The sequence below is a fragment of the Schistocerca gregaria genome, chromosome 2, assembly GCF_023897955.1.
Source record: "Schistocerca gregaria isolate iqSchGreg1 chromosome 2, iqSchGreg1.2, whole genome shotgun sequence".
Taxonomy (NCBI): Eukaryota; Metazoa; Arthropoda; class Insecta; order Orthoptera; family Acrididae; genus Schistocerca; species Schistocerca gregaria.
The window spans coordinates 988,350,649-988,367,207 of NC_064921.1; the positions used below are offsets into that span (position 1 = coordinate 988,350,649).

Genomic DNA, 16,559 nt, shown 5'->3' on the forward strand with positions numbered 1-16,559 from the left:
TCACACACTCAGGTGGTGGGACGCAAATGACTCTCCGGATGGAGATGGTGGCCACAGTTGCTGTAAATACGATTCGTGTCACATTGTGAAGGCACGTGACTATAACAGAGACATCAGAAATGGTGAATGGGAGGTGGGGTATAAAGCTTCATGTTGCAACAGTAAAGCATAGCCCTGTCTTTTTCCGGAAGGGTACCTCCACAAAAGCCAGAATCAAAGTGCCGGTGTCAATAAGATTGCCCTTAGGACTTCTGTGGACTTTGACGAAATGAACACCATGCCATGCTAGATTAGTCCCTGTTCCTGTCAGATTGAAGGAAGAGGTCCCTATGGAAGATAACACCCTGACTCGTACTTGAGGACTGGTGAGGAGTGAAGTTCACTGGGATGTCTCCTAAGTGTTTGCCAGCACAAAGAGAAGTTGATTGACTGGGAGGAAATGTTTTAATCATTAGGGAAACAGATCACATCTAACTGAGTGAGTCTACTTCACCAAATTTTCTATGTGTCTGACTAAAAAAGAACAGTTTGGTAGTGGTGAATGTCTCCCCATCTGTCCTGAAACAAACCAAGTAACAGGGGAAAGGATTTCATCTCAAGCCAGCTGGCCTGGCCGGCCTCCCAGGGGGTGACCAGAGAGGGGAGGGCTGAGGCAGCAAGAATGAGAGCAGACAGACAAATTTTCCTTTTTGATAAGACAGTTGCAGAAGAGCGGTCAGAAGTAGGAAGCTTAGCATGCTTCACGTGCAAAGCTTCCGCCCTGGTGTCACCCACTCTGATCAGGGGCTCGCCTCACCCAGCTGCAGCAAAGGGCCTCCCGACACGGCAGTCATTGCTGGGAGTTCTAATGCCCCGAAAAAGATGAGCGACCACTACTAGGCTTACACAAGGTAATGGCAGCTCAGGTGCCAGAAGTGCAATCCCTGTGTTGTCAGTGGCAACAGCCCCACCACATGGACTGGCTACCATGCTGGTGACTTGGCAAGGGAGGGCGGACGGGGAGGGGGGGGGGGGGGTAGCAACGGCAGGGAAGGATGGGAGATGGGAGGGGGAGAGCAACCTGCACCAGAGACGCTAAGGAGGGAGTTGTTCTTCACACGGTGTGTACTATGGAAACCATTTAAAAATGGAGGTACACCCAAGAGAACCAGAAAAAGCAGAGAAAAAAGGGAGGGGGGGGGGGGGGAATGGGGACAGGAGTGGGAAGAACTCTAAGATGGGAAGGAGTGGATATGAGGAAGAGCTAAGATGGGAAGAAGCGGATATGGAGAAAGGCATGCAGCCTGAGAGAGAAGAAAGGCTGCAATAGCTCAGCCCCTCTATAAACAGGTAGAACTATAATGAGCGAATCTGTTCACAGAAAATCTGAACATGATTGAGCTACAGAGAGAACAAACTCTTATTTACATGTTAAGTGGAACAATTCAGGTGCAATATTTTATAAACTCAAATAAGTGTTGGTTTTGATATTGTTTACTTTGAAATGTGTTAGAATCCAAAATTCTTAATGAAACATTCACTGACAAGAACGAAGAGCAACTGGATTATTGTAACTTTTTATATTTATGGTATCTATAGTTCAGAAATGAAATATCAATCTTTGCAGGTAGTTCAATGCAATTCTCAAAAATTCTTAAGAAAATCGACTAAGTTTTCTGAGCACCTTTAATGCAATAAATCCAAGTCAACTTTTTGACAGCTCATGTGACTCTGTGATAGCATGCTTGTGTGCCACACGGATTTCCATTCAACACTAACTTTTAAACAATGGCACATGTTCTGTGAGCATTTCAATTATGGGTAAAATACATAAAGATGAAAACAATTCAATTTGTAATTTTTCTTAATTTTAACAAGATCAGTAACTAAGAATTCATATTTGCATTAGTGAGTAGTAGGGAATTAGAAATAAAAAGAGAAACATATTTAAGAACAAATAAAATATAATGAAGAGTCAAACAATGCAAAATCCAAGATGGAATGTAACAATATCGTGAAAAGGAAAGTTGCCACTCACCATATAACAGAGATGCTGAGTCGCAGATAGGCACAACAAAAAGACTGTCACAAATACTAGCTTTTGGCCAGTAAGGCCTTCGTCACCTGTCCTTTTTTCCCCCTAAGGTAAGTCTTTCTGCTCCCGGGATTGGGATGACTCCTTACCCTCTCCCTTAAAACCCACATCCTTTCGTCTTTCCCTCTCCTTCCCTCTTTCCAGACAACCTTGGGTTGCAAAAGCTTGAAATTTGTGTGTGTGTTTTTTTATTGTCTCTATCAACAAACCAACACTTTCGTTTGGTAAGTTACAGCATCTTTATTTTTAGTTATAAATATCTGATTGCCTTTTGGTCTCCTTGTGTGACTTGCAACATTCTAAAAATAGCCAAACTAATAAGTAATGATGAGGATGTTACATTATTCACTAGAATATTAGTGGTGTTAACCGTTTCAACAAAAGTTATAAAGTTCACCACCTGCAAATAGCTCTTTTGGAATATAAAAAGATCAAAGACCTTTTGTCTAAAAGAACATTGTATTTCATATGACAATGTTAAAATAAATTGTTAAAACCTAAAAATTTGAACAAGTTGACAGTTCTGTAGAAGAAATAAATAATGTAGCACTTTACACATACTTGTTCATTTTGAAACAAATTGTGGAATAAGAAATGTCCAGGATAGAATAACTACAAAATCAAACAGATAGATTGCTACTCACAACATAGAAGAAGCATTGAATCACAGACATACACTATGATAAGATTGCTAAACTTTCTGCTTTTGGACAAAGCAGAAAACATGTGCGCACGCACACACACACACACACACACACACACACACACACACGCACACACACACACACAGAACAACTGACTATGGCAACTCGGGCCCAGCTGTGGGCTGCGCTTGCATCTGACAAGAACAGCAATCCCGAGTGGGTGGCGGGGGCAAGGGGACGGCATGGGGCAAGGATGGGGAGAGAGAACACGGCAGGAACTGTGTTGCTGTGGGAGTGAGCAGGGACATGGTGGGGTCAGGACAGGGCTATTAGATGCAGAGTTGGGAGGCTGTTTGGGGGAAGTGGACAGGAGAGACAGAGAGATGTAGGTGAGTTGGGGGAAGGGGTCAAAGAGACATAGATAAGTAGGTCAGTGGGTGGAATAGAAGACATGTGTAGTGCTGAGGTGGGGTTGGAACAGGAAAGGGGTTAGAGGACAGGGACTAGCAATGGCCAAGGCCAGGAAGGTTATGAGAACGAATGGTGTGTTGTAGGAAGAGTTACCACCTGCAAAGTTCACAAAAGCTGTAGGAAGAGTCCAGGTAGCACAGGCTGTGAAGCAGTCATTGAAGTGAAGCACATCGTATTGGACAGCATGTTCAGTATCTGGGGTGTGCAGCCATCTCTTGGCCACAGTTTGGCAGATGCTATTCGTGTGGACAGACAACTTGTTGAATATCATGCCCACGTAGAAAGCAGCACAAGGACTGCAGCTTAGTTTGTAGGTCACTTGGTTGCTTTCAAGGCTAGCCCTGCCTCTGATGTGATAGAAGATGCCTGTGATCAGACTGGAATAGGTTGTATTGGGAGGATTGCATCTAGATCTACTGCAGGGATAGGAACCATGAACCAAGGGGTTGGGAGCACAGTGGAGTAGGAATGGACAGGGATATTGTCTTGGTTCGATGATCATTCGGATACCACTGTGGAAAGGTTGGGGAGAATAGTGGGTAGGATATTCCTCATATCAGGGCATGATGAGAGAGAATTTAAACCCTGGCACAGAATGTGATTCAGCTGCTCCAGCCCTGGGTAGTACTGAGTCATGAGGGGGCTGCACCTTTGGGGCTGGACAGTTGGCGTATGGGAAGCAGTAGGTGACTGGAGCGAGAAGGCTTGGGAGATCAATTTCAGGTCAAGGTTGGGAGGGTAATTTCAGTCTGTAAAGGCCTCAATGGCATATTTGGAGAGAGACTGCTTGTCACTATACTTGTGATGACCACAGGTGGCTAAGATCTACAGAAGGGACTTCTCCACATGAAATGGGTGCTGTCAAAGTGGAGGTACTGTTGGTGGATGGTATGTTTGGGGAGGGTGGGGGTACTGATGTAGCCACCCTGAAGGTGGACGTCAGTATAGAGAAAGATAGCTTGTTGGGTTCAAGAGGACAAGGTGAAGCAAATGGGGGATAAGGTGTTGACATTCTGTAGGAATGTGGACAGGGTGTCCTCACCTTCAGTCCAGATCATAAGGATGTTATTAATGAATCTGAACCAGGTGAGGGGTTTGGGATTCTGGTTGGTGGGAAGGATACATCTGGTTGGTGGGAAGGATACATCTAGTTGGTCAATAAATAGGTTTACTTAGGATGGAGCCATGCAGGTGCTCATTGCTGTAGTGATGCTTTCAAAAAGGGTGAGTAATTGTGGGTGAGGATTTAGTTGGTGGTGGTGAGTGGATAAGGATATAGTTGGTCATGGTGACCAGAATGTGAAGTATGATTTGGAGTCAGTGGTCACTGGAAAAAATACTGGCAATGTTAGTGCAAAGTGAGATGGTATCAACAATGACAACCATGGTGCTGGGTGGTAAAGGATCAGGAACTGTGGAGAGTTGGTCGAGAAAACGATTGGTGTCTCATATAGGAGCACATGTGACACATAATACACTGATGGTGTTGGTGCATGAGAGCAAAGAGATTCTTTCAGTTGCAGCACAGTAACTGGCCACAATAAGGTGCTCTGCTTAGTTTGGTTTTAGGAAGCATGCAGAAGATAGGACTACAATGAATGGTGTGGCTGAGGGAAAGTGGTGGGGGAGGATACACACAGGGTGTCCCAAAATAATGTATACACTCTTTGAAACAGAATATCTCTTTAATTAAAGGAGACAAACACAATTTTTATAGGTAATAATGTAGAACATGGTGAAAAACATAACAATGCTTTCTTTTGTTTCAAGATTGTCAACAAACATGGCATTATCATTTGAACAACAGAAATGGGTGCTAAAGTGTTAGTGGAAAACAGAGAATGTGAGTGCGGTACATCGACGTTGGAGAGTTGAATTTGGAACACCACCACTGACAAGAGTAACAATTACCAGAATCACAGATAAGTGTGAAATCGAAGGAATGGTGCACAATTTGAAGACGGGACTTAGCAGACGAAAAAGTACATACAATCAGAGTGTTGATGCAGTAATCCAGGCATACACACAATCCCTGAAGAAATCTTATGAGGAAATGCTCTTGTGAGACTGGGATCTGCAGAAGCAGTGTCCTGGTCTTAGCACTATGTTTGCAAATGACGATTATTACTTTCAACAGTATGGGGCACCACCTCACTTTCACCTGGATGTGAGGGCATTTCTCCGTTTAACATTCCCTGCGATATGGATAGGACGAAGAGGGAGTGTGGAGTATCCCGCTCGATCTCCAGACTGAACTCCTCTAGACTTCTTTCTGTGGGGTACTCTCAAGAACACAGTTTACGCTGCGACACCAGATACACTGGATGATCTTAGAGAGGAAATTGAGCAAGCCTGTGATGCTACTCCATTGGAAACAATGAAGTTAGCACATCGCTCAGTCATAAGTCATTATCGACGGTGTATTGCGATGGACAGACACCAGTTTGAACATCCACCTTAAGTTGGACTGTCAGGCACCTAACCTAACACCACTAAAATTGTATTTCTAACCCCTTTCATTAAAGAAATGTTTAGTTTCAAAGAGTGTATACATTATTTTGGGACACCCTGGTAAATATACAGTAGGACAGACCTAAGGATTTGAAGAGGAACTGGAGTCCCTGTCAGAGGTTCTGGAATGGGGTCACAGTGGTGACAGGGTTCGTAGGTGGACAGCTGACAGATCCTCCACACATAATCCTTGTTGTTCATAGCCACAATGTGGAGTTTTTGCTGGCAGGAAGGATTATAAAGTCCAGTTTTTAGGTAGTGGAGTGTGGTTCTTTATTGCGGGTATAAGATTGGTTTCTATGTTGAGCGATTTGGGGAGTGATGGTGAAGCCAGGTTCAAGGTTATGAAATTTAGGAAATTCTGGAAAGTTAACAAGGTGTGATTTGGGGCCAGTTTGAGTGGATCACAGTGGATGGATAGGTGAACTGGGTCAGGTAGGGTTCAATATTGGTTTTGGGTTGAGTCTAATTGGTAGGGTTGATGGAGAAAAAGTGTTTCACTTGTAGGGACCAGGAAAAGAAGAGTAGGCTTTAACAAGTTCAGCCTGATTGAATTTGGGAGTGGGGCGAAAGGAAAGGCCTTTGGAAAGGACAGATACTTCAATGAGACAGGTTTTTAGATCAAAGGTTCATGACTACGTTTCACGTCTGTTTAGGTTCTAGTTTTTGTATGGTGGTGGCAGGGAGATTTACAGGGTGAGGTAAATGTAGGTCTAAGAGAGAGGGTTTGTCGGCTATGGTGAGATGAGCAGGAAGTCTGATGGAGGCTCTTGTAGATGTGGTGGATAGTGGAAGTCCAAGGCATGAGTAGGATGTGACCAAGTTGAAGAGTTATTTGAGGTGGCATTGTGCATGCTGCTCTAGTTCCTAGAGGGAATGAGTTCCAACCTGGTAGATGGGATGCATGAATTTAGATTGCAGAGAAGGAGAATTTTATGGATGGCTGGTTTCACAAGGATGTTTGGGCCTGATTTATTCGGTTTTACGGGACTAGGTTGGTGAGGGCTCTGACTGATGGAATTTGGACAAATAGAGGTCACTTTGGAAGGGGCTGCAGCACTACACATGTCTTCTATTTCACCAGTGGACTTACTAGTATTTCCCCCTTCTCTACAGCTTTCCTCAGACCTACTACCTCTCCCCAGCAGAGCCTTTGGACTTTGCACCTAGCAGCCTTATCCTGTCCTCAGCACACCTCTGCTTGCTCTCAGAAAACACAAAATCTTCTCCTCACGTCTACCATACTAGTCTTCCCCCTACCCACTCCACCCCTCCTCCCTAGCCCCACCAACCATCCCGAATTGCTGCTCTTATCAGTTGCAGGCACAACCCCGTAGTCAGCACGAGTGGCCATAAACAGTATCCATGTGTGTGAGAGTCCTGTTTGAGCAATTGTTTGTGCGTTTTCTGCTTCTGAAGGACTTTTTTTCTGAAAACTACAAATTTAGCAGCCTTTCCACTGTGTCCTCTGCTACTCAACAACTCTTCTACATTTATGAAGAGTGTATATTTGAGAGCCATTCTGTAAAGTTAAGGAACCTAAATATTATAGCAGTTTGGATTTACAAAATTCCCTGGGGGAAAAAAAAAAAAAAAAAAAAAAAAAAAAAAAAAAAAAAAAAAAAAAAAAAAAAAAACTAATTTTTATGGTTAAATCTCAAAAGCAAAAGAGATAGTCATTAACTTCTGACTAAAGCATTAAACTAACATTTGAAAATAACAATGCACTCAAATTATTTATATATTTAAAAAAATCTCTGGCTGAAAAATAAAATTTCTCTTAAGCACCTAGAGAAAATATACAGTCAACAACCTGTACTACTACAGTTGGAGTCATGAACGATGACGGTTGAGTTTAGGCTGCTTCTGCGAACCTATGTCATGCATTCTCCAACAGGCAATGAGCTTTCAGTAGTGTTCTAAGCGCTCTGCTCTGAATGCCAAAGCTAACGTGAGCTTTAAACATGATCATAGCAAACTGTTTAGTCCATTTGTTGAGAGTTGTCACCGCTGATGGTGCTCGTAAGTGATACATTCCGCATAAGAAAGGGTGAGACATAATTTGCAGGATATATATGCTGTCTGCAAGCAAGAGCATACAGCAACAGTCACTTGGAATTGTCAACAATGAAATCCTTGTCCAAACCTGTGGATCAGACTATAAAAGTTCAACTAATTACGTGTTTGAAGATGTTTGTAAATTTTCCTTAGATTTAGGGCACACTAAACACTCTGGATTTCCCTTTGAGCTGCAAAAATAAGCAGACAAACAAGGGAAGATTTCATCACATATTTACATTTTATGATTAGTATTAATACTTACGTCTTCCATTGCCCTGTGGTATATCACTGCAGAACTTCGACACATCTACTCCACATGCTTTGTGAAGAAGTGGATCTACATGGATGTCAGCTTTTGCTTCCTCAATAAGACCTGCTACTTCTATCTGGCATCCTCTATTAGAAATGCGATGTTTGTTGAATGCATTCTTGAGGCACTCTTCTACTGCTCCCCCATCAGCATTTTCATCTGGAGGGCACATGTCTTCAATCTGAATTACAGACAACATTTCAGTCATAAAGTGCAAATTCTGGTGTAGTAATTTTGACACATGTATTACCTTTAACTGAATAAACAACTTACAAAAGCAAGAAACAGAAGTCTTAGGAAATAAGAAAAAAATGTACAGGTACGAGAACAAAAAATTGCTATGCTGATACCCACTGGGAAAAAAAGAAGAATATTCAGCTTCTGTAGAAGACTGGAGAACACTTGAGTATTTCATTGTAGTCCAACAGACAGTATTTCCAACAAGCTGGAGTCTATATCCCATTGTAGATTCATTCTCTATCATCACCATACCAAGGGATGACTGGATTTCTATTTCTATTACCCCTTTACCTCTCTTGCATGGAATGATATCCCATACATGAGAGGTGAAGGTGTACAAGTCCAATTTCTGCAGTTTTAACGTACGCCCAGATTTGCAGTATCCATACATTGCTTCTTTGTGGAAGGACAAAGCCTTACTCCAGTCTATGGCCAATGTAGGCAGTTTTAAAAAGGGACATGTTCATTTAACACTGGCTAAATCGGCTGTGGGTGGGAGTGGGTCTGTTGCTCTTCTTCCGCAAATGAAGCAATGTATGGGTATTACAAATACAGCCTTAAGTTGAAACTGTAGGAACTGGACCAACTTCAATTCATCTTTGTTATGGAACTGCTATTTATCTTTCCAGTACATTTTGGAGGTAAACGGACTCATTAATATTTAGTTTGAAATTTCGTTTTCAATTAATATATGCAGGTTTATTTTTATAATTTGTCAGCTGATCAGAATATCATCAGTTATTAAAGCTATCAACTTCAGATTGTCAAAAACCAGTTTCCTTCATAAAATTATCAAATGTGTAGTTCCATGCTCCCTCTGTCTGATTAATACTCATAAGGTTTCATTAAGTTATATAAGTCCCATTGTATTTTTGACTTCTTGACGCACTTACATATAAATTTCTTCAGTTATTTCAAGATGTAAAAATACATTCAGTACAACTGTTTGTTTAATAAGCAGGCAATGTTAATTCATGGCCCAAATAGAGGTACTTATTTATACTGAGGCAAACAACTGTGCCAGTTGCCTCCTTGTTGTCATGTCATCTTACCAGTACACCACCTTTTGATATGTAGTCATGTGCAACATGAACAAACCTTACTAAGTATCCATTCAAGTGACTGTGACTAGAATATGAGAGTGAGTGTATAGTAACAATGTCTTTCTGCCCTCCATATACATCAAACATTATTTACAGGTTGCAAACTTTCAAACTGTCCAAACTATAAGTTAAAAGAATATTTTTTCATATTTTCAATGTTCAAATATCCTGAGCTCTTACGCCATATGTCTACATAATTACTGTCTGTAACACCAGTAATTATTATAGCACTTGTTTGTTTTAACTTGAAAGCAATAATCCCAAATCTTTTCTGTTAGCTACAACAATAACTTTAGCAGGTTTCAGAAGCTAGGCAACTGTTTCTCCCCCCCCCCCCCCCCCCCCCCCCCCCACGCAGAAACGAAATTGTACCTTCCAATTGTAATTTACAGACTCGGAAAAGACTATTTAGTACTATAGGAACACAAGAGCGTTTTTTTTTTTTTTTTTTTAAAATGTAGTTTCTGCACAAACAGAGCTTTCAAATTTTATTTTGCCAGTCTTTCCAACTAATGGAATTGTGGGCTACCTGATGTTACTGAGGAAACCAAAGAGCTGACACAACACTACTGTCAGCTGCTGAGACACCACTACCGAGTGGAGGCACGCACTGGCTAAACTACATCAGAATCTGGGATGCAATCTGACTCTGAGCCCATCTGAGGCAACTGTGGTGTGACCTGTGGAATGCAGGGGCCATTAATTGCCATAGGCAGAATTTTGATACAGAGTGGAGTGGACTTTATTTTGGAATGGAGATTTAAGAAAGCTATGAGTGGTTCTTAGGAGAACCCCACATACACTTCTGGTGAATGAACTGGAGGGAGGGTGGAGCATGCTTCTAGGATCGGATCCATGATGTGTGTAAGATGGACCTTGATCATTTTTGTAAGCGACTTTGAGTTTTCACTCATGCAACACATACAGCAACTACTAATGAAAGCTGAGCAGGGTCGTCAGGAACTAGTGACAGCTATATTACTGACAGTCTCCCACATCACTTGTGTTTACGGCTTTTCCACCATTTAATGAACACCATGAAGAGCAGGACGCTCACCGCCAGTGATTGCAATTACATTTTTCAGATTTTGAAAATTTTGATGTGGAAGGAGAGGAGGTGGACAGGGACTGTGATTGCTGTGTTTGGATGAGGGCTGAGTTGGCATCCCTTTGCTCACAACTGCAGGCGGTGCTGACTTCGGTAGCGCAGCTTGGGGCTGTTGCCAATGGGCACCACTGTGGGGAGCCTGACTTGGGTATCGCGGGGATGTCAACCTCATCCCGTCTGTCCCCATACCAGTCTGCCGCAGTGGTTGCCCCGGTTGCTATCCACAGTGGGGCTGAGCTCTCGCCTGTGGTTGATTGGAAGGTCGTTCCAAGGCATGGCAGGCAGCGAAAGACGTCCCCGGAGGCTGATCAGAAAGCCTCCCCGGTGCGTCTGACAAACAGAATTCAGGTACTGTCTCTGGCTGAGCCAGATGCAGCTACTTGCCCTGTTTGAGAGGACGATTCTCAGCCTTCAAGGTCCGGGCAATCGCAGAGGGTGGGCTTATTGGTAGTTGGGAGCTCCAATGTTAGGCATGTAATGGGGACCCTTGGGGATAAGGCGGCTAAGGAGGGGAAGAAATCCAGTGTGCACTGGGTGTTCAATCCGGGTGGAGTCATTCCTGATGTGGAAAGGGTCCTTCCGGATGCCATGAAGAGCACAGGGTACTGCCAGCTGTAGGTGGTGGCACATGTTGGCACTAATGACGTGTGTCACTTATACTGAACAGCCGAACTAAGTAATTAATTGGCTCCTTCTACCGACCCCCAGACTCCGATGGTATAATTGCTGAACAGTTCAGAGAAAATTTGAGTCTCATAACAAATACACTCCTGGAAATTGAAATAAGAACACCGTGAATTCATTGTCCCAGGAAGGGGAAACTTTATTGACACATTCCTGGGGTCAGATACATCACATGATCACACTGACAGAACCACAGGCACATAGACACAGGCAACATAGCATGCACAATGTCGGCATTAGTACAGTGTGTGTCCACCTTTCGCAGCAATGCAGGCTGCTATTCTCCCATGGAGACGATCGTAGAGATGCTGGATGTAGTCCTGTGGAACGGCTTGCCATGCCATTTCCACCTGGCACCTCAGTTGGACCAGCGTTCCTGCTGGACGTGCAGACCGCGTGAGACGACGCTTCATCCAGTCCCAAACATGCTCAATGGGGGACAGATCCGGAGATCTTGCTGGCCAGGGTAGTTGACTTACACCTTCTAGAGCACGTTGGGTGGCACGGGATACATGCGGACGTGCATTGTCCTGTTGGAACAGCAAGTTCCCTTGCCGGTCTAGGAATGGTAGAACGATGGGTTCGATGACTGTTTGGATGTACCGTGCACTATTCAGTGTCCCCTCGACGATCACCAGGGGTGTACGGCCAGTGTAGGAGATCGCTCCCCACACCATGATGCCGGGTGTTGGCCCTGTGTGCCTCGGTCATATGCAGTCCTGATTGTGGCGCTCACTTAAATGGCGCCAAACACGCATACGACCATCATTGGCACCAAGGCAGAAGCGACTCTCATCGCTAAAGACGACACGTCTCCATTCGTCCCTCCATTCACGCCTGTCGCGACACCACTGGAGGCGGGCTGCACCATGTTGGGGCGTGAGCGGAAGACGGCCTAAAGGTGCGCGGGACCGTAGCCCAGCTTCATGGAGACGGTTGCGAATGGTCCTCGCCGAAATCCCAGGAGCAACAGTGTCCCTAATTTGCTGGGAAGTGGCGGTGCGGTCCCCTACGGCACTGCGTAGGATCCTACGGTCTTGGCGTGCATCCGTGCATCGCTGCGGTCCGGTCCCACGTCGACAGGCACGTGCACCTTCCGCCGACCACTGGCGACAACATCGATGTACTGTGGAGACCTCACGCCCCATGTGTTGAGCAATTCGGCGGTACGTCCACCCGGCCTCCCGCATGCCCACTATACGCCCTCGCTCAAAGTCCGTCAACTGCACATACGGTTCACGTCCACGCTGTCGTGGCATGCTACCAGTGTTAAAGACTGCGATGGAGCTACGTATGCCACGGCAAACTGGCTGACACTGACGGCGGCAGTGCACAAATGCTGCGCAGCTAGCGCCATTCGACGGCCAACACCGCGGTTCCTGGTGTGTCCGCTGTGCCGTGCGTGTGATCATTGCTTGTACAGCCTTCTCGCAGTGTCCGGAGCAAGTATGGTGGGTCTGACACACCGGTGTCAATGTGTTCTTTTTTCCATTTCCAGGAGTGTAAATACCCCACTCATACGGTTATAGTTGGTGGGGACTTCAACCTTCCCTCAATATGTTGGCAAAAATACTTGTTCAAAACCGGTGGTAGGCAGAAAACATCTTCCGAGATTGTCCTAAATGCTTTCTCCGAAAATTATTTCGAGCAGTTAGTCCACGAACCCACGCGAATTGTAAGTGGTTGCGAAAACAAACTTGACCTCTTAGCCACAAACAATCCAGAGCTAATAGAGAGCATCATGACTGATACAGGGATTAGTGATCACAAGATCGTTGTAGCTAGGCTCAATACCGTTTCTTCCAAATACACCAGAAACAAACGCAAAATTATTTTATTTAAAGTAGCGGTTAAAGTGTCACTAGAAGCCTTCCTAAGAGACAATCTCCATTCTTTCCAAACTGCCTATGCAGATGTAGACAAGATGTGGCTCAAATTCAAAGATATAGTAGCAACAGCAATTGAGAGATTCATACCTCATAAATTGGTGAGAGATGGAACTGATACATGGTACACAAAAAAGGTCCGAATGCTGTTGCAGAGGCAACAGAAAAAGCATGCGAAGTTCAGAAGAACACAAAATCCCAAGATTGACTAAAATTTACGGACGCGTGAAATTTGGCACGGACTTCAATGCGACATGCCTTTAATAGGTTCCACAACGAAACATTGTCTTGAAATTTGGTAGAAAATCCGAAGAAATTCTGGTCGTTTGTAAAGTACACAAGCGGCAAGACGCAGTCAATACCATCGCTGTGCAGTGCTAATCGTATTGTTACCGACGACTGCGTTGCTAAAGCGGAGTTATTGAACGCAGTTTTCTGAAATTCCTTCACCAGGGAAGACGAATGGAATATTCCAGAATTTGAAACACGAACGTCTGCTAGCATGAGTTTCTTAAAAGTAGATACGTTAGGGATTGTGAAGCAACTCAAATCGCTTGATACGGGCAAGTCTTCAGGTCCAGATTGTATACCGATTAGGTTCCTTTCAGATTATGCTGATGCAATAGCTCCCTACTTAGCAATCATATACAACTACTTGCTCACTGATAGATCTGTACCTACAGATTGGAAAACTGCACAGGTCGCATCAGTGTTTAAGAAGGGTAGTAGGAGTAATCCATCGAACTACAGACCTATATCATTGACGTCTGTTTGTAGTAGGGTTTTGGAGCATAATCTGTATTCAAGGGAAGGGAACGATCTATTGATACGTAATCAGCATGGTTTCAGAAAACATTGTTCTTGTGCAACGAAACTAGCTCTTTATTCGCACATAGTAATGACCACTATCGACAGGGGATCTCAGGTAGATTCCGTATGTCTAGATTTCCGGAAAGCTTTTGACACCGTTCCTCACAAGCAACTTCTAATCAAGCTGTGGGCCTATGGGGTATCGTCTCAGTTGTGCGACTGCATTCATGATTTTCTGTCAGGAAGGTCGCCGTTTGTAGTAATAGACGGCAAATCATCGAGTAAAACTTAAGTGATATCAGGTGTTCCCCACGGAAGCGTCCTGGGACCTCTGCTTTTCCTGATCTATATAAATGACCTGGGTGACAATCTGAGCAGTTCTCTTAGGGTGTTCACAGATGATGCTGTAATTTACCGTCTAGTAAGGTCATCCGAAGACCAGTATCAGTTGCAAAGCGATTTAGAAAAGATTGCTGTATGGTGCGGCAGGTGGCAGTTGACGCTAAATAACAAAAAGTGTGAGGTGATCCACATGAGTTCCAAAAGAAATCCGTTGGAATTTGATTATCGATAAATAGTACAATTCTCAAGGCTGTCAATTCAACTAAGTACCTGGGTGTTAAAATTACGAACAACTTCAGTTGGAAAGACCACATAGATAATATTGTGGGGAAGGCGAGCCAAAGGTTGCGTTTCATTGGCAGGACACTTAGAAGATGCAACAAGTCCACTAAAGAGACAGCTTACACTACACTCGTTCATCCTCTGTTAGAATATTGCTGCGCGGTGTGGGATCCTTACCAGGTGGGATTGACGGAGGACATCGAAGGGGTGCAAACAAGGACAGCTCGTTTTGTATTATCACGTAATAGGGGAGAGAGAGTGGCAGATATGAGATGCAAGCTGGGATGGAAGTCATTAAAGCAAAGACGTTTTTCGTCGCGGCGAGATCTATTTACGAAATTTCAGTCACCAACTTTCTCTTCCGAATGCGAAAATATTTTGTTGAGCACAACCTACATAGGTAGGAATGATCATCTAAATAAAATAAGAGAAATCAGAGCTCAAACAGAAAGGTGTACGTGTTCGTTTTTCCTGTGCGCAGTTCGGGAATGGAATGGTAGAGAGATAGTATGATTGTGGTTTGATGAACCCTCTGCCAAGCACTTAAATGTGAATTGCAGAGTAATCATGTAGATGTAGATGTTGTCAGGAAATCTTGAACCATGCCACCTCATATAAAAATCTGATTCCTTAACAAATCTGGTGGAACTTTTGTCGTCTACAACATTTTCTTTATTACAAAAAGATTTTTCTACAAAAACAAATTACTGCAGTCTCTGCCCCCAACCCAAAAACATAAAAGACTTAAAAGTGTTTCTGGGCAAGATCAACTATTATGATTTATTCATTGCAAAATTAGCGGAAACCTTACACACTGAACCAGTTAAGATCCCACGGTGCACGTTTCAAAAGAACACCTTGCTGTCAGCTGAGTCATTCAATGCCAGTTCATTTAGAGGTTACCCCATGACCATCACGGAGTTTGATGGAATTTTTTATGAACATTTGGATACATTTCCAATAAACATAGATAAAGTTTCAAAATGACTAATTCTACACTTTTGGAAATACAGTCACTTGTTCAACACCATAATGCAGCTATCAACCTGAAAGTCTTCTGCAAGTTTGAGATGTAGTACCTCTGCCAGTACTTTCTTTAAAGGAACAAAATTAGGCCGTACTGTACAACACTTTGCACTCTCTTAAGTGAAAGAATAATAAAAAAAACTCTCAGAAATTTTCATATGGATAAAATGAAGCAAAGTCAGCTGCAAAAATAGATGTTCAAAAAAATGTAAAGTTTAGTATTGTACGTCTCTGAAAGTAACCGCAGGATAAACCTGAAACTTGGCATGTACAAACTTACAAAACATAGTCTCAGAATACATAATTTCATTCTCCTACTTCATCCAAGTACTCTACACATGTTGAGGACAAAGTTGATGGCTTTCCTAAAGTTGTCAAAAATGGCTACTTTTGGCCCATTTATAATAAAAAGTTATCTGTAATCACTTTTAAACTACTTTCATTAGAAGATCATGTTCTGAGCCACCCAAAAAAACTAGATTTGGTTTTGCAATGCAAACATATACGGCTTTAAAAAAAAACAAGTTGGAGGTGCATTGAAAATGGGCCCATATTCCTGTGGATTTCAAATTAAGTCCAACATCTTTTACTATGTTCTACAATTCTTTTGTGCTCTTTGGATGATGATATCAAAAGGCTTAATGACCAGGAAGTGAGATAAGGAATAATTCACAAAACTTCAAAAAAGGGTGTCTTGTCAACAGCTTTTCAGTCTGATTTCTGCTATAAGTACAGACTCAAACTGGATATAAATTCCACAATTTAACTGTGGATTACCAAGGCAATGGAGATCATGGTAGTAAAACTGCTGCATAACAGCATCAGCATACTTTGTTTGAATAGCCATCATTTTTATACCATTATCACACTGTGTAAATTTCGGTGAAGTTCACAGCAGTCTTCCTGACATTGTTTGGAATGGATTCATGTCACAGAGAATAACTAGTATGTCTTTTTATTATGCAATTCTACTGATGTGCTAGTTTAATTCCATCTAAGGTATAGTG

At 43.1% G+C, this 16,559-nt stretch overlaps 1 protein-coding gene across 1 annotated transcript in view; it reads right to left on the reverse strand.

The window, feature by feature from the left end:
- The window catches only part of LOC126335480 (Golgi apparatus protein 1), a 130,443-nt gene that overhangs the window by 21,307 nt on the left and 92,577 nt on the right, over positions 1-16,559 (reverse strand). Inside the window, exon 14 of the mRNA XM_049998799.1 lies at positions 8,024-8,252. Coding sequence (XP_049854756.1) covers positions 8,024-8,252 — 229 coding nt within the window. The remainder of the gene's footprint in view (positions 1-8,023; positions 8,253-16,559) is intronic.